At 35.2% G+C, this 21894-nt stretch overlaps 1 protein-coding gene across 2 annotated transcripts in view; it reads left to right on the top strand.

Moving 5' to 3' along the window:
- Positions 1-21894, top strand: part of DCC (DCC netrin 1 receptor) — a 1153179-nt gene that overhangs the window by 954220 nt on the left and 177065 nt on the right. For both annotated transcript variants that reach the window (XM_078060292.1, XM_078060291.1), the window contains exon 15: positions 20962-21156. In XM_078060292.1, the coding sequence (XP_077916418.1) occupies positions 20962-21156 (195 nt within the window). The remainder of the gene's footprint in view (positions 1-20961; positions 21157-21894) is intronic.

Raw genomic sequence — 21894 nt, 5'->3', positions numbered from 1 at the left:
CAGTGTCCCTTCTCTGGTTTGTCCTCCCTTCTTCTTTGAGCTCCTCCTTCTCATTTTTCTCCTTCTTGATCTTTTGCTTCCCTAATTCACCATTGCTCATGATTTTCATATAGTCGTAGATTCCATTTTACAAAATAATTAATGTGGCAGGGAAACAAGCAACAAATGCCATTTCCACAGAAATGGTAATTCCTACTGGCACATTAAAGAATATTTATAGGAAACTTAGTAAGGCTTGGTCACTGTGCTTAACTCTGAGAGTATAATAGTAGATAAAAGGCATGACCCTCTCTTGTGGAGCTTAGAACATAGCAAAGAAATACAGACATTCCAGGTGAAGTCATAGGAAATTGCCATTTCCTAGTTCAAACCTGGTTGAATATTGGTAGTATCTGATCTATCAACATAGAATGAATAGATAGATTGATAGGCAAACAGACATGTAGAAGGTTTGCGTTTAAACCGAGACTAGAAGGATGAACAGGAGTTTGCTATGCAAAAGCATATATTACAGACTGAGGGAGGAAATGTGGAGGGCAAGGTGAATGCAGGTCTGAAGTCAAGACAGACCATGACATCATTCAAGACCTGAAAAAAAGACCATCGAGACTGAAACACATAGATGACATGTGTTGCGGTTTGTAAGATAGCAGATTCTAAATCTGGCAAGACCAAATTAAGGATTTTGAACTTTGTTCTAAGAATGTCATTAAAGCAATAATGTGCTTTATCTAAGCAAGTCATTAAAGAATTTTTTTTAAAATAGCAACTTAATTATATTTGCATTTTGAAGAGATTACCCTGGTTGAAGCATAAATAATTGTATTAGATTAGACAATCATGGGCCATCTCAGGACAACCTTAGAGGTAATGTCAGATTTTATGTAAAAGTAACTTGGGGCTTAGAAGATGTTATTTAACTTTTCTTAGGCATTATAAATCGAAAAGTTGCAGAGCTACACAAAGTCACACTTCATAAAGCTTATATCCTTCACTAATAGATTAGGGAACGTTCATGTATTTATTTATCCAACATATATTTCTTTTTGAAGGTCTATATATAATAGGCATTATTTTAGGTACCAGGGGTAAAGGAATAAACAAGGTCCCTACTCTCAAGGAGTATAAATTTTATTGAGATAGAGATGGATAGTGATAAATGCTATGAAGAAAAATAAAGCATCATAGAGGGAATAGAAAGATTAGGGAGAACTGTTTCATGTAGGGTGTTGAGAAGATCTCTCTGATTGGGTAAAATATCAGCACAGACCTTAAGGCAGTGAGGGAGGCAGCCATGTGAATAGGTCAGGCATGAGCCCTCCAGGCAGAATAGCAAGAATAGACATCCTGAAGCTATAGCCCAATTGGTGATGGAAGTATTAACAAGATCAGGGTGGCCTGGGTCTAAAGTCATGAGGATGTGCTCTGTCTTATTTAAAGAATAAAGACAGGATAAGCTACACAAATACCTTATTTTTCTATTTATTTAAGAAATAACTTTTAAAGTTTATACACTTGGCCTTTATCCTCTCACTTACCTTTACAAGGCATATATTATTAGACTTACTTTTAAGGAAAATAAATTAAGCTAAGAAAATTTAACTAACTTAATCAAGTCACTAAGCTAGTAATTGTGGATCTGAAACTCAGGACCAAGTTTTGTGAGTCCAAGATTATTGGAGCAAAGCCTCCACGTATCCCCTAGAACTGACCCAGTGACAATAAAAGATAGTGATTCAAGTCAGAAGATTCTAAGAAATGAGGTCATATCATTTACCCAAACCTAAGGGACTATATCTCTTACTGGAAGGAGTGAAAATAAATGGAGCAGAGGTTCCAAAGGTTCTATAAAATATCCAGGATGAATGGGGCTCTCCACTTGACTTATGAGCTCTTTCTCCTCACTCCTAATGACTCACAGTCTAGTGGAACCAAAATGTCAAATCACAGCCCCTGGGATGGCACAAACTTTCTATTTAACTGTGTGCTTTTCATATCCCTGCAATCTTAATATAATCCAATCCATACATCTATTTTAATCAAGAATCTCTATGCTGTGTTCATGAATAAAGTCTTAATAAATGTTGCTTAATTAGATTTGTTTGAAAGTTTCTATACTCTTGGCATAATAATGTCCCTCTTCTGCATGCATCCTTCTTGGTTACTTTTTTCTTTCTTGAGTATTGATGCAGTTATTATGAAATATGATTAAGAACCCATAGTGTGCCCAGTCATGGGGAGTACAAACATGAAAGAGATAGTAGGAACGGTTCTCTTGAGAGATAAACAGAGAATGGCTGTCCTAATTGAAAAGACTTCATGAAAACAAACAGTACTTGAACTAAAAACTTCAGGAAAAAGAGGTTGACTAAGGTTACAAGGAAGGGTGCATGGGACAGCATAGTAAATATTCTTCAAAAAGAATGCCTTTGGGAAAATTATTTCTGCCACAATTAGTTTAAAATGTGCCCTCACTCATCCAAGTGTTACTCATTTGCCAGCTGATTATCTTAACACATTTCCACATATTTCAAATAATGCCTCTTTTCTCTTTCTTTCACTTCTTTATTTGGATTTTAATTGTTGAGGCAGCTCTTGTCCTTGTCCATGATGTACACGTTAGCAATCTAAAAAGGTAAATAAAAAATTAATAAAAGAAAACTAGTGGAGTTGATGCTTCTTGTACATAATACTGTTATGGATTATGACTTGAAATTGTTCACTCTTTTTTTTTTTTTAAAGATTTACTTATTTGAGAGAAAGAGTGTGAGAGAGCATGAGTGGGAGGAGCAGACGGAGAGGAAGAGAGAATCTCAAACAGACTCTGCCCTGAGCACAGAGCCCGACCTGGGGCTTGATCTCAGGAGCCTGAGATCACAACCTGAGCCAAAACCAAGAGTCGGAACTGACTGCTCCACCCACGTGCCCTGAAATTGTTCACTCTTAAAACATGGAAACAACCATTTTAGGGCATATAATTATATGAGTGTGGGAAAGATATGTTTTACTAACTTTGTAAAACAAAGTATTTTATTGGCTGTAAGAAACTAATAAGATCACACATATTTGGTCTTAAGGCCTTTTAAATTTATTGACCCATAACCTCTTTTCACTGAGATACTCCTCTAGACTGATTTCAATTTCTCTTCTTTCCTCCTGTTTTTCTTACTTTGAATGCACAATTCAAATATTAAAAAGTGTTACCCTTGATAGGAACCAATGTTTGAACAAATGGACAATCTCAGAAGTGGTTGTGAGTAGCTCCAAAGAACACACAGCCTGATAGCTTGTTCTATTTCCATATATAAATACATAAATGTGAATATATATATATTTAAGTTAAGGGGGGTTTCTTTAAATAGTCATCTCATTTTAACTTATTCATGTTTAAATCTTAAGATATAAGTGACTTCTCCTAAAGCTTTCATGGCTAATGTAAGAAAGTTTTGAGTCCTAAAGTCAGAAATTTCCATATAGAATTGCTTTGATTTGCCTGAAATTATAGCTAAGGGGGAAGCAGCATTTTGAAAACCAACTCTAATGGGAGGCATTCTTTGCAGTAGCCAAAGAAACCTCTTTTGGGAGGGAACTGCAGTGTTTGCCCTCCCTAGGTGCATTGTGTTGCATAACTTTTCCCTCTTGCTTTTGAGTCTCCTGGTGAATTCCAAGGGAGTGATCTACTCATTAGAGTGGTAATGAGCCCTGCAAGTCACTAAGGAGATGCAGTGGGAAGTGCAGATAGTTAAAAGCAATCCCCTCTCTGTGACTTTTATAGTTCCTCTTGCATTCTTTGCTTGGCTTGAGCAGTGTGAAGATCAACAGTACCTTCAAGAAATACCCCAATTCCTTATGGATTGCCCTTTTAATTAGGATGTTTTGTTAAAGTAATTACAGAGCCAAACCTCACTGTTTGTTCAGGGCTCCCTGAAAGCATGTTTGCTTGTTGTTACCAACAGCTGGAAAGTTTTAAAATATTTATTTTGTGCCTCAAAATTTCAACTTAAAAAAACAAGATCATTAGAATTCCCCAAAGTTCTTACGTAAATGTCTTGCATAAGGATATGAGAGAATTTGTGATGAAGATCAGCAAGGTATCCTCCAGAAAGTTGAGCTTGGGGATCAGTTTGTGCTGCTTTTTTACCCCCTAATTTTGAAGTGAACAGGTAGAAATTGTGATACACCATCAATAGTGATATAATTTAAAATTAAACTTCTACCCTAAAATGGAGGAGCTCGGCCAGCAAAAATTAGCAATGCAGAGAGACTCCTGAAAATGCAACTCGGTGATGTAGCAAAAGCTGTGACCCTAGGAGCAGGCTCTAATTTCCTGTCCTCAGGAAAGAGATAATTAGTCTTATTAGCCTGATTGAGTAAGGGTAAAATGGAATAGCTGCAAATTTACTTCACTTGAAAGTCAACCACAAAGAAATTCCTGTGTTTTGGAACCTGCATGATACATGGTATTCGCCAAGAACATGGCTCTGAGAAGGAACCCATGAAAGCTTATTTTCAGAATAATAATAACATCCAAAATGATGATGATGTAGGTAAGATGTTGGGGTTCAGAGCCAACAGCTAAGAAAGAATTCTTGAAACGTCTTCCATGCAAAAAGGTGGTTTTATTAAAGCAGGGGGACAAGGACCCGTGGGCAAAAAGAGCTGCACTGGGGTCGTGAGGAGTGGCCCATTATATACTTTCAAGTTTGGGAGGGGGTTAGGGATAGCATAAGTCTCTAAAGAATTTTGGAAGCAAGGTTTCCAGAACTTTGAGGGGACCAACTATTGTTAGGAAAAGATCATTTATTACTGTTTAGTAAAAACTCAGTCATGAGACCCTCAGATGTATATCAGTGGGTCATATGCTTGGGGATGATTGCCCACATATATCTTGGGGAGTAGATATAAAGGAAATTTCCAAAGGAATTTTTATATGTTAACATAGACTTACAGGATCCTGGGGGTTGGGCTGAGATGACTTTCGCCCTTAGCAAAGTATTAACATCGAGGCAGCTGAGTTCCTAGACGAATGTCACTCTGCCTATGTCGAGGACTTGTCAGAGAGCGGTAGGTAGTAAGGCAATTTAATTTTTCTTTTGCCTTTGTTTCCCACATCAATGAGACCACCCTGAAAGAAAGAATACTACCTATTAAAATTGTCCTCCTCATTCAAAAACTAGAGTATGAAAAGTGGAAAATCTCTGGGCGGAAGAATGAGAAATGAGAAAAACAAGTTTTTGGCTAATTGGAAGAAATTGAAGAAGAGAAGAAGAAAGCTAGAAGGAGAGGAAAATGGAAGGAAAGATGGAAGGAAGGCTGGTGAACCATATGTGTGAGTTATGATAGGCTGAAGCATAGCTTCCCTCCCCAAAATGTCCATGTCCTAATCCCTGGAATCTGTGAGTATGTTACTTTACATGGCAAAGGAGAATAGGGGATTATCCAGGTGGGCCCAGTGTACTCACAGGGGCCATTCTAACAGGGGGGCAGGAAGAGTGACAGAGGTGTGTGTGACAACAGAAGCAGAAGTTGGAGTGATGTGAGGCCAGGAGCCAAAGAAGGTGGGCAATCTCTAGAAGCTGGAAAAGGCAAGAAACCACATCATTCCTAGAATCTCAAGAAGGAACATGCACCTGCTGACATCTGTATTATTAGCTCTCCAAGAATGATATTGGAGTTCTAACTTCCAGAAATGTGATGTAAAGAATTTGTGTTGTTGTAAGCCTCTAAACTTGTGCTAATTTAAACCACTAAGGATAGCAGGAGTAGGAAACTAGTACAGTTTCCAGGGAAAAAAAACAAAAACGTTTTGGTGTCATTTGAGTAATTGACCAAGTACAGTGGACCCTTGAACAATGCCAGGGTTAGGGGCACTGTCCCCCACACAGGTGAAAATTCACACGTAACTTTTGGTTCTCCAAAACTTACCTACCAACAGCCTACTTCTGACTGTAAGACTTACCAATAACATAAACAGTGAACACATATTTTGTACTTTTTTATATTATGTATTGTACTCTTACAATAAAGTAAGCTAGAGGAAAGAAAATGTTTTTGAGAAAATCATAAGGAAGAGAAAATACATTGACAGTACTGTATTTATTGGAAAAAAAATCTGTGTATAAGTGGACCTGTGCAGTACAAACCCACATTGTTCAAGGGCCAACAGTATGCTTGTATCAAAATAGAAGTTTGCATAAAATAATATAAACCAGTCAGTTTGTGTTTTATTTTAGTTTCATATTAGCCAAAGGTTTTGAGGCCAAAAGGTATGAAAACAATAAGTACTAAGCTTGAAATAGAAAAGTGGGTCAAGGAAAGGGAAAAATAATGTTATATAGAAATGAGAGGCTCAAAAATCTGGAATTTCACAAAGTCTGAACATTTAATGAAAGCTTCATTTTATCAGGAATCAGAGATATGTTCTACAATGATAGTCTTACCTAATAGATACCTAAAGAAATAAGCTAAGGCCCAAAATTGTTGATGATTTGATGGGAGACAAACACCATGGCAAATTGCATATCCACCCAAGAATTGCTTTTCAAAAAATATTTTTAAAATATATATTTTTCTAACTTATTGGAAAAATAAAAATAAATATCATGTTATAAGCAAAGTATAGAAAATAAAGTTATTAAAAGGAAAAATGGAAAACACTTTTAGATGAGAGAAATTCTAAAAATTGAATGAAACTGAATTAACCTCCTTTGTAAAAGGGAGAGGCTTTCAGATCCTGTTAAAAACAAAATGAAACTATGTATTTTCAAAACAAAGGAAAAAATATTGGAGAAATGAAAGTTGGTCAGAGAATTAACAGGATACAAACTGATAGGATTCCAGGGTGATGATAATAATACATAAATATACACATGCATACATATGCACATGCATATATACACACATACACAGAAATACATGCCTATATATACATACACAAGGCATATATATATACATGCATACAGACATGATACAGGCATACAGTATATACACGCACACATACGTGTACACTTGCACACATACACACAAAGACATACATATATGCACACATGCATACACACAGGCCCAGGCATACACATGTACACACATGTATATATGCACAAGACATATACATACATGCACACACATACATATACATCAACATACACATACATGTATAGGCAGTACACACACAAATACATATACACATACAAACATGCATGAAATGGATGAATAATTTTATATTGATAAAGATACAAGTCATGAAACTTTAAATCTCAAACATGTAACACTTAAAGTATGTAAACAATATGTTTTCCAAAAAATTCAAAAGATCAAACCAGATCTGAGAAAGACTCTTTTTAAATGCTTGGAACAGCATAAAAATATACACAGAAAAAATAAAAGGGAACTTAAAAGACAAAGCATGGGCTGAGAAAATTTAGCATGCTTCAGTCACAATTTGAAAAGAAAATAAAGAATGGAGGAGAAATAATTTTTGAAGAGATTAGTGAGAGTTTTCCAGAATTGATGAAATACATGGATTATCAGATTCAGGAATAATGCTTTACCTTTGATACATTGTATCATACCAAAGATAAAGACAAAAGAAGAGCTTAGCATGCCATGAGGAGAGATTACTTATTTAGGGACTACAATTATATTGACAAAGACTCCCCAATAGCATCAATTAAAGCAGAAAACAGTGAAATGTCTTCAAAGTGCTGATTAAAAAAATTACTATCATTAAAGAATTGTATACCCAACTAAATAATTATTCAAGGAAAGGAGACACATAAACACCCTTTACAAAAAGAAAAGTAGACTTTACTACCACCATCCTTTTTGTAAAGAATGTACTTAAAAAAAAAAAAAAAAAAAGCTAGAAAGAGAAAGAAAGTAACCAGAGGGAAGATTAGAGAAAGTGGATAAACAAAATAATGTAACATATGGGTACACCTGAACAAATTGTGATGATCTAAAACAAAAATTATATTTTGGAGGGTTTAAAAACTTAGTGAATATGAGGTGGTAAAGAAGAAGGAGACTGTGGAGGTTAAACAGCTTTGAAATTGTTTTTATGATGTTCTTGTGAAAAGTAAAGATATAATTAACTTTAGACTACAAGATATATGTGATCTCAAAATTGAAAATATTACAACCAGAAGGATATAGAGTATATTATTTCTTATCTGGTAGAGAAGAAAAAAAATAAATAGGGGAGGGCTCTTTAGCCTATACAAATGAAACCATAAAAAAAGAAAAATAATTTGTTATGAACAAATATAAAATAGTGCATGAAAAAATCATATAAATAAATTTTAATATATAATAAAAATAGGTGTAAGTGTATTAAACTCACCAGTTCGAGGATAGATTACTAAATGGAATTTTGAAAACATCCAGATCTATAGTATTTACAATTGGCAATACTTACAAATATTAAGATATGAAAAAGTTGAAAATAGATGGGGAAAAATAGCAGTCATCCTAACAAAAAACAAGTGTAGGTTTTTCTTTGGTAATTTTCTTAAGGCCAAAAACTTCTATAGGGGTAGAGAGTTGCTACATAATGGTAAAAGGATTGACTTATTAAAAATATGTAAATTGTTGAAGAAATATATATTCCTTATAAATATATGGCTTTTATAACATAAATTTGTACTATTTAAGCAAATCTTGACAGATCTTTATAGAAAAATTTGCAAACCCACCATAACATTTGAGTGCAGATTCATCATTATAGAAGCAGTAAATATATACAATTATAGGTAGAAAATACAGACAACAAACCAACACAAGTCTCACCATCCAAAGATGATCAGATTATCACACTTAACACCCTAATGCGTATCCTTTAATTTCTGTCTTTATACATACATGTAAATATATACATACATACATACATAAAATATGTATATATTATAATGAAAAAATATAGATACAGCTTAAATGAGAACATATGATACTTAACTGTTCTTTAAACTTTTCAATTATTTTTATTTTTGCAGATTATGATTTTACCTAAAATCCTGATCATATTCCAATTTCTTCAATGGACCCAAAAAACTTTCTTTACAGATCATTTATATAAACTAGAATTGAATCTAGGATCACACACTGTATATAGATTTTATTTTCATTTATTTTTTCTCTTCAACTTTTTATTTAAATTCTAATTAGGTAACATACAGAGCAATATTGGTTTCAGGAGTAGAATTCAGTGGTTCATCACTTACATACAACACCCAGTGCTCATCATAAGAAGTACCCTCCTTAATACTCATCACCCATCTAGCCATCCCCCACCCACCTCCCTCCATCAATCCTCAGTTTGTTCTCTATCATTAAGAGTCTCTTATGGTTTGTTTCCTTCTCTCTTTTTTCCTCCTTCTCATATGTTCATCTGTTTTATTTCTTAAATTCCACATATGAGAGAAATCATATGTTATTTGTTTTTCTCTGACTGAATTATTTTGCTTAGCATAATACACTCTAGATCCATCCACATCATTGCAAATGGCAAGATTTTATTCTTTTTGATGGCTGAGTAATATTCTATTGTACAAATATACCTCATGTTCTTTATCCATTCATCAGTCGATGGGCATTTGGGCTCTCTCCATAATCTGGCTATTGTATTTGTAACCCCTCAGGTTCTTCATCTACCACAATTCCTTTTTTCCTACGAGATTTATTGAAAAGACTGGCTTTTTGTCCTCTGTTTCAACAGCCTAATTATTTCTTGTGGTTTTAACTTGTCCCTCTAGTTTCTGTAGGTTTGTAAACTGGAAGTTATATATAAAGACTGATGTTAATGGATTTTTACATATCTCTCTCAGAATTGGAAAAAAATTAAAAAGGAAGGAATTCTGCAGATTTACCTATCATAATTGAAATATTCACACAGAGAGTCACTTATTTTTTTTCCTAAGCATCCAAAGAATATTTAGTGCTTGGCTACAAGAAAATGGATATTAAAGGTCTTGGATAATACCAAACACATTCATCGATCACAATGTAATTAAACTAATAGTCAATAATAATATGATATCCAATACATTTGGAAATATAAGAGCATATTTCCAAATAACTCATTGGTCCAAAAGAAATCATATTATATCTAGAATATAACTTTTAGTACCTAATACCTAAGCAATCTTGTTTACTTACATATCTACTAGATTAAAAAATACTAAGGAAAGTTTTAAAAAATGGATCTTTTTTATTTTCCACAAATGCAGAAATTATTTTTGTTTTGGCTATTATTTGATAAAATTCTTGGTGAAAGCCAATGACATGCCATTAAAATACATTCAAGTTAAAGATACCAATTTGAGGGTAAGAAGTAGGATTTACTCCAATGAGCTCACAAATGTAGTCCTCTGGTGATACAACGAAGTTAGTTATGTGATTTTATACACAGAGGAATGTAGGTGTAGGTGGCATGTCATGAAAAAGGATTTCTTTCACATGGGCTTTTGATAGGAGCCATCCATGATATTCTGGGTTACTAGTTGACAAAAAGACTTGCGAATGAGATGAGCTATGGATATAGCAGCCAATCCATCATGAAATTGAAGAATCCAGCCCCTTATTCTCATTGAACTAGAGTTCATCTTACCTATAAGGAATGTTGTAGGCAAAACCAAACTGTGTTTTGAAACCAATTTAAAATCTGCTTTAGTTCTTGGGCAAGTGGTTTTTCAAAATCTCAGAGCTCCACTATACAAAGGATGGCACAAATTATTTAGACTTGGATAAATGTTCAAAGAAGTTTCAAGTCCTTTCCTTAGCCATAGCAGACTTTTTAATATCCTCATGAAGTTTTGATCCCCTTATGACTTCCCTGACTTTTTCTAAGTGTAATGGAGTAGATAAGGTTGTGGGCTCTGAAGTCCTAATAACTAGATTTGAATTCTCCACTCACTGTATTATCGTGCACACGTAACTTAACTTCCCTAAGACCTGGGTTTTCTCATCTGTAAATAGGGTATAACAACAGAATCCATCTCAGCAGATCTGTGTGAGAATTAACTATGACAGTGGCAAGAAAGGACTCAGCAATGTGTCTGATATATATGAAGCACTCAGCAAATGTTTATTGTTGTTGCCGGTCTTCATAGATTAGATCTCAGTGGTATGAAATACTAATACCACTTGTTCTATGAAGCTTATTCTTGTTCATGATGATAAAACTTTATTGTCTGCTTTAGGGGAATAGATATATTCTCTTCTGATACAAAAGCAGGGCATGTGTTCAGTATGTCTTAAAAGCCTACCATCTAATTAAAGGGGCATTGTCATATAATTATATCAATATATGCAAGAAGGCATTTTGTAAAATTAGGCAGTCTATCAATTTTTTAAAAACTCAGGTTAATAGGTGAACATAAGGAAACTTTTGAAATGTTATTGTTTTGTAGAAACTAAAAGCAAGCATTCTGCTAAATAATGAAATACTAAATACATTGTGTTTAAGACCCAAACAAACCAGAGATGTTGCCTACTAGTTCTGTTATTTGACAAAGTGTAGAGGTTTTGGTGAGAAATAAACACACACACACACACACACACACACACACACACACACAACTTAAAAAGCTATAACATTTTATTACAGAAGGAAAGAAATGTTATTTTTATAAATAGTGTGATTGCATATTTGGAAATTCCAAGAAACTAGACTAAAAACCTATTAGAATTAATAAGGAAATTTAATAAGGTAATTTATATATATATATATATATATATATATATATATATAGTACACACACAATAGCTTTATCTTATACTGGCAATAATTAATTCAAACATTAAAAAGAAAGGAAATGCATTCATATGGCAACCTGAAGTATAATATCTAAGACTAAATTTAACAAACGAAATAAATGTATATGAAGAAAATAACATTTTATTAAAAGATAAAAATAAGCCATGAATAAATAAAAATGTATTTTTGATACAAAATGTTACCATTATATAAATGCTAGTTCTTCCCAAATTAATGATTAATACACTTCCAATCAGAATGAACTTCATATGGAAGATTAAATGTAAAAGAATTTGAGAAAATTTGAAAAGTAGAATAAACATTAACATTTACAATAAAGCCTGATTTAAAATCAATCAGTACTGTCTGGCATAGAAATAGACAAGTTAGATCAGTGTAACCGAATATAGAAGACAGAAATATTTCTTGCTATATTTGAGAAATAAACTTTAAAATGAAGTTGGCATTTCAACCAGCAGATTATTCAATAAATGGTGTTGAGACTATTCCCAGTTCTTCTGGTAGATAATAAAGTTTTCCTTCTCCTATATCAAACTAGTTGGCAGTGGTTGATTCTAGTGATGGAATTGAAGGCAAAAGAGAGCAAAGTTATCACTTCTTATATAAATCAAAAGTAGAAGGGTCAAGGATGGTTTTAAAGATTTTGTTGTTTTTTTTTCTTTTGGTATTTTCAAGTATAATAAAGATGGAGGGCTCAAGCACTTCTGAGATGAGATGATCTCTCAAGGTATCATTCCTACTGTAGAAGATTGTGTTCTCCCTCCTGTGTTCTTCACATTAGTAGTGGTACCCATATCCACCAGTCATCCAAGCCAGCAGATTCCCTGTCCTCAACTCCTCCATTATTGCTCCCTACCCATATACCCAAAACCTGTCATTTCTACTTCCCTAACAGACTTGGAATCCATCCCCTCCTCTCCACTCCCACCATTCTACTTTATGTCAGGCTGTCATCCTTTGTCACCTGAAAATAGCCTCCCACCTGGTCTTCCAACACCAGTTACCTCCTCTCTAGACTCTACCACGCTGCCAGAGTGATTTTTCATAACCAGATCTGATGATGTCGTTTCTCTATTCAGATTCTTCCTGTTATGCTCCTGCCCATAGCCTCAAGTCTGACATTCCGTCACATCTTTGCATATGTATGCATCTCTCCAGATGCATTCCATCATATCTCATACTTTCACACTTAGTGTTTCCTTTGCCAGAGTGCCCTTCACATGACTTCACATCTACTTGTCCTTCAAAACTCACTGGATGTTTTACTTCTAGGAAGCTTTTCTTGTCTGAATTTCATTCAGATGTCTTTCCTCTAAGCCTGCTGTCTTGGGCACGCCAGAAGCATCTATCCCACTCTTCTCAGCAGACTAAAAGCAAAGACCATGCTTTATTTGATTTGAACTTCTCAATGCTTGACATGGTATCTTAGGCTACATGGTAGATGCTTGATTAATATTGAATAGATGGGTCAATATGTAAGCATTCATAGCCAGGTATTAGTTACGTTAAACTCAGACAATGTATATAGTTTGATTCTCTATTGATGTCCATTCTTATAGTCAAAAAAACAATTACAGATAAATGAGAGCTAGAAACACCCTTGTTCTATTTGGTATATTTTTATTTAAATGTAGAAATGCATTGCTTTTTTCTCAAGTAAGATGTTAAAAATGAAAACCCAAGTTTTCTAGAGAGCAGCTTGGCATAAGAATTTAGAGATATTGAGGTTTTTGTTTTTTGAACAAATTGGTCTATAGTTTTGAGAGATTAGGGTTTTAATCCAATTAGAGGAAAATGAGCATGAAAAATTCATGGAAGTACATCCTTTGACAAGGACTGACACCCTACTCCCCATGCCCTGTTAAAAAATAAGATTTGTTATTTGAATGGCCCCAAATCTGGAGATTATTCAGTATGAGGTAGCTGACATAAGATTCTAGTGAGATTCAATGATTTTTGAAGTTGGTGTCCCTGAACTCTAAATTGAGAAAATAAATCTCCCAGTTATTGATAGGCTCTGATCCCACAGTGCTCTTAGAAAGCTATATCAAGGGTGTCGCCTCTATCAAGCTTTGGTTTTCCCACTCAAGGACTCAGAAGTTTGTAAATAAAATTGAACTTCATTGTGTTTTTTCCTGTGTTCATTTGACATACCAACCTCCTTCCTAGACAGGCATCTTTTTTTTTTAATTTTTTTATTGTTATGTTAATCCCCATACATTACATCATTAGTTTTAGATATAGTGTTCCATGATTCATTGTTTGTGCATAACACCCAGTGCTCCATGCAGAACGTGCCCTCCTCAATACCCATCACCAGGCTAACCCATCCTCCCACCCCCCTCCCCTCTAGAACTCTCAGTATGTTTTTCAGAGTCCATCGTCTCTCATGGTTCTTCTCCCCCTCCAATTTCCCCCCCTTCATTCTTCCCCTCCTGCTACATTCTTCTTCTTCTTTTTTTCTTTCTTAACATATATTGCATTATTTGTTTCAGAGGTACAGATCTGAGATTCAACAGTCTTGCACAATTCACAGCGCTTACCAGAACACATACCCTCCCCAGTGTCCATCATCCAGTCACCCCATCCCTCCCACCCCACCCCCCACTCCAGCAACCCTCAGTTTGTTTCCTGAGATTAAGAATTCCTCATATCAGTGAGGTCATATGATACATGTCTTTCTCTGTTTGACTTATTTCGCTCAGCATAATACCCTCCAGTTCCATCCATGTCGTTGCAAATGGCAAGATCTCATTCCTTTTGATGGCTGCATAATATTCCATTGTATATATATATACCACATCTTCTTTATCCATTCATCTGTCGATGGACATCTTGGCTCTTTCCACAGTTTGGCTATTGTGGACATTGCTGCTATAAACATTGGGGTGCACGTACCCTTTCGGGTCCCTACTTTTGTATCTTTGGGGTAAATACCCAGGAGTGCAATTGCTGGATCATATGGTAGCTCTATTTTCAACTTTTTGAGGAACCTCCATACTGTTTTCCAGAGTGTCTGCACCAGCTTGCATTCCCACCAACAGTGTAGGAGCGTTCCCCTTTCTCCGCATCCCCGCCAACATCTGTCATTTCCTGACTTGTTAATTTTAGCCATTCTGACTGGTGTGAGGTGGTATCTCATTGAGGTTTTGATTTGGATTTCCCTGATGCCGAGCGATATTGAACACTTTTTCATGTGTCTGTTGGCCGTTTGGATGTCTTCTTTGGAAAAATGTCTGTTCATGCCTAGACAGGCATCTTAACTTTCTGTTGGTATTTGTAAAATCAAGAACTCAACAGATGGAGGCCATTTTTCCCAACATTGGAAGAAAAAAGGACAGTTTGAGGGGGACGGAACTGTTCTGTCCCATGACAGGAGTGGTGGATACATGACTCCACTGGTATACCACTGAGTGAATTTGCTGCATATAAATTTTTAAAATATAGTAAAAAGTTAATACTGAAGATAGTAGCAGAAACAAACAAAATAAAAAGAAGGTATAGTTCATTGTTAAATAGAAGTGATTGTTCACTATAATAAATAAATAACATTCAAAGTTTATAGACATTAGTGGCTTAAGGAAGCTGATGTCCACTGGTGAGAACAGACCCCACCAACAGAAATGAACACATTGGTATGTATCTAAATGGTCTGGAAAGATAGAATATGGCTCTGTCAATTGCCTTACGTAATTCTCTGTAAAGAAGTATAGGCTATTAGGGACTAGAACAAAACTCTAACAAAATGACCCATAAAATGCAGCACACTAAATCAAGAACAGATATGTGAGTATTTGTCAAAAGTACCAGCTGCCTGACGCCGCGTGGCAGAGCCCTACACAGCAGATGGTACACAGCAGCAATCACTTCCGTTAGCAGGAGTCAGCGGGCACAAGTCTTTCCGGCCACTAGGAGAAAACAACTTTAATAACTGTATTTTCATTTCTCTGTTATTTCCTTTTTTTTCCTTACAATCCTTATCTTCAGAGAGCTATATAAAATTTTGGTCATTTTATAATTAATGACAGTCATATGTATTAACAGTTAGATTGAACCTTATAGGAAGTGTAGACGGTGTTCAGATATTTTTGAGCACTTTGTGCCAGGAACCGTTCTAGGTACAGGAGTTACAGAGAATTTATGGAAGGAGATGAGGCAAGAATAATGAGATAATCACATCAAATAAGAAGCACAATTAATGGCAATAAATCCTAAAGGGGGAAAAAAATAGACAGGTGATTATTAGATTAGAGATTAGGGAAAGATTGCAACTTTAAATATGGTAGCCAGGGAAGGCTGAAGTTGGAAATTAAATAACGGAAACCTGAAGGAGATAAGGGAGGGAGGCATATCTGAGGGAGAGCTTCCCAGGAAGAGTGTACAGCAAACTCAGATGCCCTGAGGTCAGAGCATGCCTGGCATGTTTGAGGAACACAGTGTCCAGTGTGTAGTAGATGGCTGGGGTAAAGTGAGCAAAGGGGAAAGTGGTTGGAGATGAAGAGAGAGAGCTAAGGGGGCATGGGGCAGATCATACATGACCTTTTAGGCCATGGTAAAGAACTTGACCTCACAATGTGCTATGGGAAGATTTGAAGGAGTTTGGAGTGGTCTTATTTATTTGACATGATCTTATTTGTATTTTGTTTACACATGTGCTCACACTGTATCTTATATTCATACACATTTATTTTCAATACCATCTATATGTTGATGGCTTTCATATCTGTGTATCTGACCATGGTCTTTCACTAAAACTCCAGACTTATATACCCACGTACGTCCCTGAGATCTCCACAGATGTGATTAATAGGCCTCTCAAATTTAACATGACCCAAGAACTTGCTTGTTTTTCTTCATCTCAGTAGGTCATCCACCAGTTGCTCGAGCCAAAGATCTGGGGGTCCTCATTGAGTCTCTTCTTTCCCACACCATTCACATCCAGTTTATACCTCTGTTGATTTTACCTCTCAAATGTCCCAAATATGCACACTACATTTCTACAATGGCCACCCAGTCAAGTACAAAAACATTTTTAAGGTTTCCTAATTTTTTTAAATTGTTTAAAAATGCACATGACATAAAAGTAACCATCTTAACTAGTTTTAAGTGTACAGTTCAGTGTCTTTAAGTACATTCACACTGTTGTGTGACCATCATCAAAACCACTCTCTTCCAAAACTCTTTTTGTCTTGCAAAACTGAAACTCTGTACCCATTAAACAATAACTCCCTACTCCACCCTCCTTTCAACCCCTAGCAATCACCATTCTGCTTTCTGTCTCTATAAATTTGACTACTCTGGGTATCTCATAGAAGTGGAATCATACAATTTTAGTCCTTTTGTGTCTGGCTCATTTTACTTACCATAATGTTCTAAAGGCTTACTCGCATTATAGTATGTATCAGAATTTCCTTCTTTTAAAAGCTGAAAAAATATCCCATTGTATGTATATACCCCAATTTGTTTATCCATTCATCCGTTGATGGACACCTGAGTCTCGCCTACTTTTTGGCTATTGTGAATAATTGTGCTGTGAATACAGGTGTACGAATACCTTTTTGAGTCCCTGCTTTCAATTCTTTGGGAAATATTCCCAGAAGTGGTATTGTTGGATCTAGTGGTAATTCTATTTTTTTAACTGCCATTCTGTTTTTCATAGCATTTGTACCATTTTACATTCTTTTTATCTTCTTCATTTTCCTTCTTAGTCCAGGCACAGTGACCTTCTTTGATTTCTCCAAATACCAAGCTCATTCTTGCTATAGGGCCTTTGAGTTATTCCCTCTTCCTGTAAAACTTTCCACCCTGCTCTTTGCTTGACTGGCTCTTTCTGATCATTCACCTTAGACTCTACCAGTAATACCTTCCTTGAGTCAGTTACTATTCCATCAGCATAGCACTTATAAGATCTCCCAATTTCTTGTGTGTTTATTCTTATTTTATCAGTCTTACCTCCCAAAAAACGATATCCCCAGTACCTAGAACTATGACTGGCACATAAGAGATGCACAATAATTATTGAAATGTCATGGGGATTAATATGATAAATTTCCTACTGTGCTATCTGTGAACACTACTCATTAGTGAAAATTGCAATCGTCACTCAAAAAATAATAACTATTCTTTAGGAACAAATTAAACCAAGATAGAATCCATAATTCCATAGTGTAATCAAGAATGGCAGTTGACCTAGTTACTGTGATAATTCAGATTTCAGTAGAAATTTGGGGCTCATTAATTTGGATATTTCAGGCAAAATGTGTTCTTTGCTTTCAAATTATTTCAATAATTACCTTAATACTTCTCTATGCTTTATGTACTCAATTATTATCCTAGAGGTACTTGTAAAATCGTTCATGTACTTCTGAGTAGTGAATTTTAGTTTCAGCCTTCAAACACATCACATACTTTCATGGCAAATTTTCTAAATTGATGTTTTATAGTTCATTCCAGTAGTAACCATTTTCCTAATCCATAAGGTCATCTGTGTTAGAGAAAACTAACTCAGGTCACATAAAAGGAAAATGTCATTTCTGTCTTTACATTAAGTAGTGAGTAGGTGGGTACAAACTGGTTATTCCAGATTATAAACAATCTCCTAACACAGTTATCTTTATGATGGGGCCATATATTGTGAATGGCTTAGGTCTACTACTGCCTTGATGGGCACCCTTTCTTATGGCTCTGTGATCCTAAAGGGGTGGCAAAAGCCCATTAAATATTTAGTTGGGGAGGCAGCATATATTCTTATGTATTGACACGCTTATTTTTATCATGTTAAAATAGTTTTGAGGTTTGGATCTAGGATTGAAACTACTTTTATGCAGTGAAAAAAAAAGATGAGTATTGTGTACCAAGAGTCCCTCTTCTTCAAGAGCGTTTGTGCATTTATTACCCTAGTCCTTTTATAAAACTCCAAGGGATATAATACTGTGGGTACTGACCTAACTAACTTGTTGGGGAGCTACTCTATGGTTTGCAGAAAGGTGGAGAAGTTATTTTTCTGAAAACATTTTAAATATTTTTTTCCTTTTATTCTAAAAGATACTGAAAATTGTCATTAAAATCATTAGATTTTCATATTGTTTAAAAAGTCATAGCATTTAGTTCATTTTCTAAATAAAAGATTAGGCAGATTTTCTTGTTGTTTTCGATAATTATTACAAAAGCTTCAAAAGTGTTCAACAGAATTCACTGTAGAGCCCATTACATTTCAAGGACACTGGAGAGCCTCTGTGGCAGTAGAGTTGAAAAGTATTAATCCATTCCTTTTATCTCTTTTATTACTTCTCCTTAGGGTTTATAGTGGAAAATCCTTCACAAACATAGTGTTTCTGTTGTTAAGGTTTATATCCACATTTTGAGATAATTTTTTATGACACCTTTGCATATTATGTCACAGGCTTATTTAGGGCAGACAAATAAAAGCTTGTCCCTTTTTGTTCACAAATGGGCATCTTCAGAAAAAAAAGCTCCTTTAGAAAATGCTGCTGATGTAGCATCTTCAGAATGTAGCATCTTTTGAAAAGCTGTTAGTATGGGACCTACTTTAAAAACTCTAATAAAAGACATGCTTCCATATATCACTTAAGTTAGAAGCATATGTGTTGAAAGTGGCTAAAGTTGGTAATAGAGATTATATCACCTTTTGCTATTACATGAAGGAAAAAATATATTTTAATATTACCTTTAATCATCAAAGTCTTTTGCATAATCTGACATATGTTACCTTTAGAGATTATCAGTTAAGAAAGAAATAATGAACACAAGTAGTTTGAATAAGGTTCACATCACTAATATTTTTGAGTACCCATTAATTGCCAGGTACTGTGCTGAGCATTTAAAGGACTACTAGTTTAGATGGGCACATTCTTTCCTAAATTTCTTCCCAGAATACTTCTGTGATTTTCAAAAAATAGGGTACGAGTGCCTGTATTAATCCTATCAAAATATGTATCATAGTATATTATAACTGCCTTTTTACTTGTCTTTCCCATTAAACTATAAACTCCAAAGATACATGTTTTCTGTCTGCCATAATCACTCTGTCCTGTATCCTGATCATCATGGGTACCTTGCCCCACTCCCCAAACTTAGTAGGTGCTCTATAAATATCTATTAAGTGAATGATGATAATCATCCACAAATGCATCATTTCTTTAGGGATGAGATCAGAGGGAAGAAGGATGATATAAAAGCCAGAATTCCAATTTATTAATTTTCAACACACAGTCTCCTTCAAAGAAAATTTATGTCTGAGTTGCATGTATATTTACTCCCTAACAGCTAACATCAGTGGTGCTACTCATAATTAGAGCACTTTATGCATTATCTCATTAAATCTTCTCAGCATCCTATGAGACCATTGCTATCTTTAGCCTCATTCTACACGTGAGGAAATGGAGACAGGATGAATAAGGTCTTAAGGTTTCTCTGAGATGTGAGTATACAGTACAAATTGGAACTCTTACTTCCAGAGCTCAGGCTTCGAGGTAATCAATATTTGGAATGTCAATTTAATTAGAAGGTAATCTCGGAGAAGATAAATAACTTCATGAGGGTGCACAGCTAGTAAATGACAGAGCCTGGTTTGAAACCAAATTTGCACACTCCAAAGTCTGTGTGGCTGCAATCCCAGCCGCTGTCTCCTTTTCTTTACAATGAATGCGCTTTTCAGAGATGCACTAAATTATGGGTCAAGTGCCATCCTAATCATGCTGAGCAAATCATGGCCCTAAACTGTTTCTCCTGACAATTTCTTAAGAAAAGACTGCTTTATTTTTGTTTTTTAGTTAAATCAGAGTAAATAATCCTTGGGCAAGACCACTTTGACATTTCATTTCCCTTTCTATTATTCTTACATCCTCTTTGATTTCACTCAGTACTGATGATACCTAAGAAGAGTTATATGGGGGGGACAGCCCAAAGAAAAAAATGATTAGAATAAAGATGCATGATGCTACATGTCTATAGAAGGAACTCAGTGCCCTCTGTGCTTGAGAAACAGTGTGAAAGTCAAATCAAACATGGAAAATGTATTACGTGCTGACACAAGGAGGAACTTGGGCAGTAAGTGATACAACATTTGAGGATCTATGGAATATGATATTAAGTCTTGCTTAAATAGGAAGTTTTACCATGCTGTATGTTCTAGTATGAGACAGACTAATAATGCCTCCTTTGAATTCTAGAGTCTCAAGTCCCTGACCAACCAAGCTCTCTTCATGTGAGGCCCCAGACCAACTGCATCATCATGAGTTGGACTCCTCCCTTGAACCCAAACATCGTGGTGCGAGGTTACATTATTGGTTACGGTGTTGGGAGCCCTTATGCTGAGACAGTACGTGTGGATAGTAAACAACGATATTATTCCATTGAGAGATTAGGTGAGTAGCTATGGTTTTTATTCTATTAAGGGAAATAAATGATTTATTTGAAATCATTTTCTTTTTTAGAAACTTGTTCTTTGGACTTTTATTTTAATTTGTGACACATATTATTTCATAAGACAAGTCTCTCTTTTTCTATCTTCTATCAATCTACACACACACACACACACACACACACACACACCTGTTTTTCGTCTCTGGATTTTGAATTGGGGCATTTTATCTAGAGACATTCACAACAATGGTAGGTGCTCTGCTGTGTACTTTTGCTTATGAGTCATAGAATACAAAAAGGGAATTGTATTATTTTTTTTCACTGGTCAATGGAAACTTCTAATCTTAATAATTCTTATAAAAAGAAAGTCAACACATTTTTTTTTCACTTTTTTTCTCACTAGGAAGATATTCTGTCAATTTTTCTTTAACACTAAATTATCTAGTCACCTTGCCTTCTTTTCCCTTGGCATTTATAGGTAAAGCTTTGTGGCTATGTCATTATGAGAATTTTCAATCAAGCCTATAAACTTAGTTATCAGACTGCTCTCTTCGTACGTTCCAAGGTCTCTTATCATACTCCACCTCATTTTAATAAATACAATACTTGAATTATGACATTCCTGAATTCATTGAAAACTTGTTTATTCAGAGAGGGCTATCATGCAGTAAAAGTGTGCATATCCATTTTATATCTGATTTTCCATAGTATCATAAGAGATTATATCATTAACAGAGAGA

Source organism: Halichoerus grypus, chromosome 13 (genome assembly GCF_964656455.1).
Source record: "Halichoerus grypus chromosome 13, mHalGry1.hap1.1, whole genome shotgun sequence".
NCBI lineage: Eukaryota > Metazoa > Chordata > Mammalia > Carnivora > Phocidae > Halichoerus > Halichoerus grypus.
This window is presented reverse-complemented; position numbering and strand designations above follow the sequence as displayed.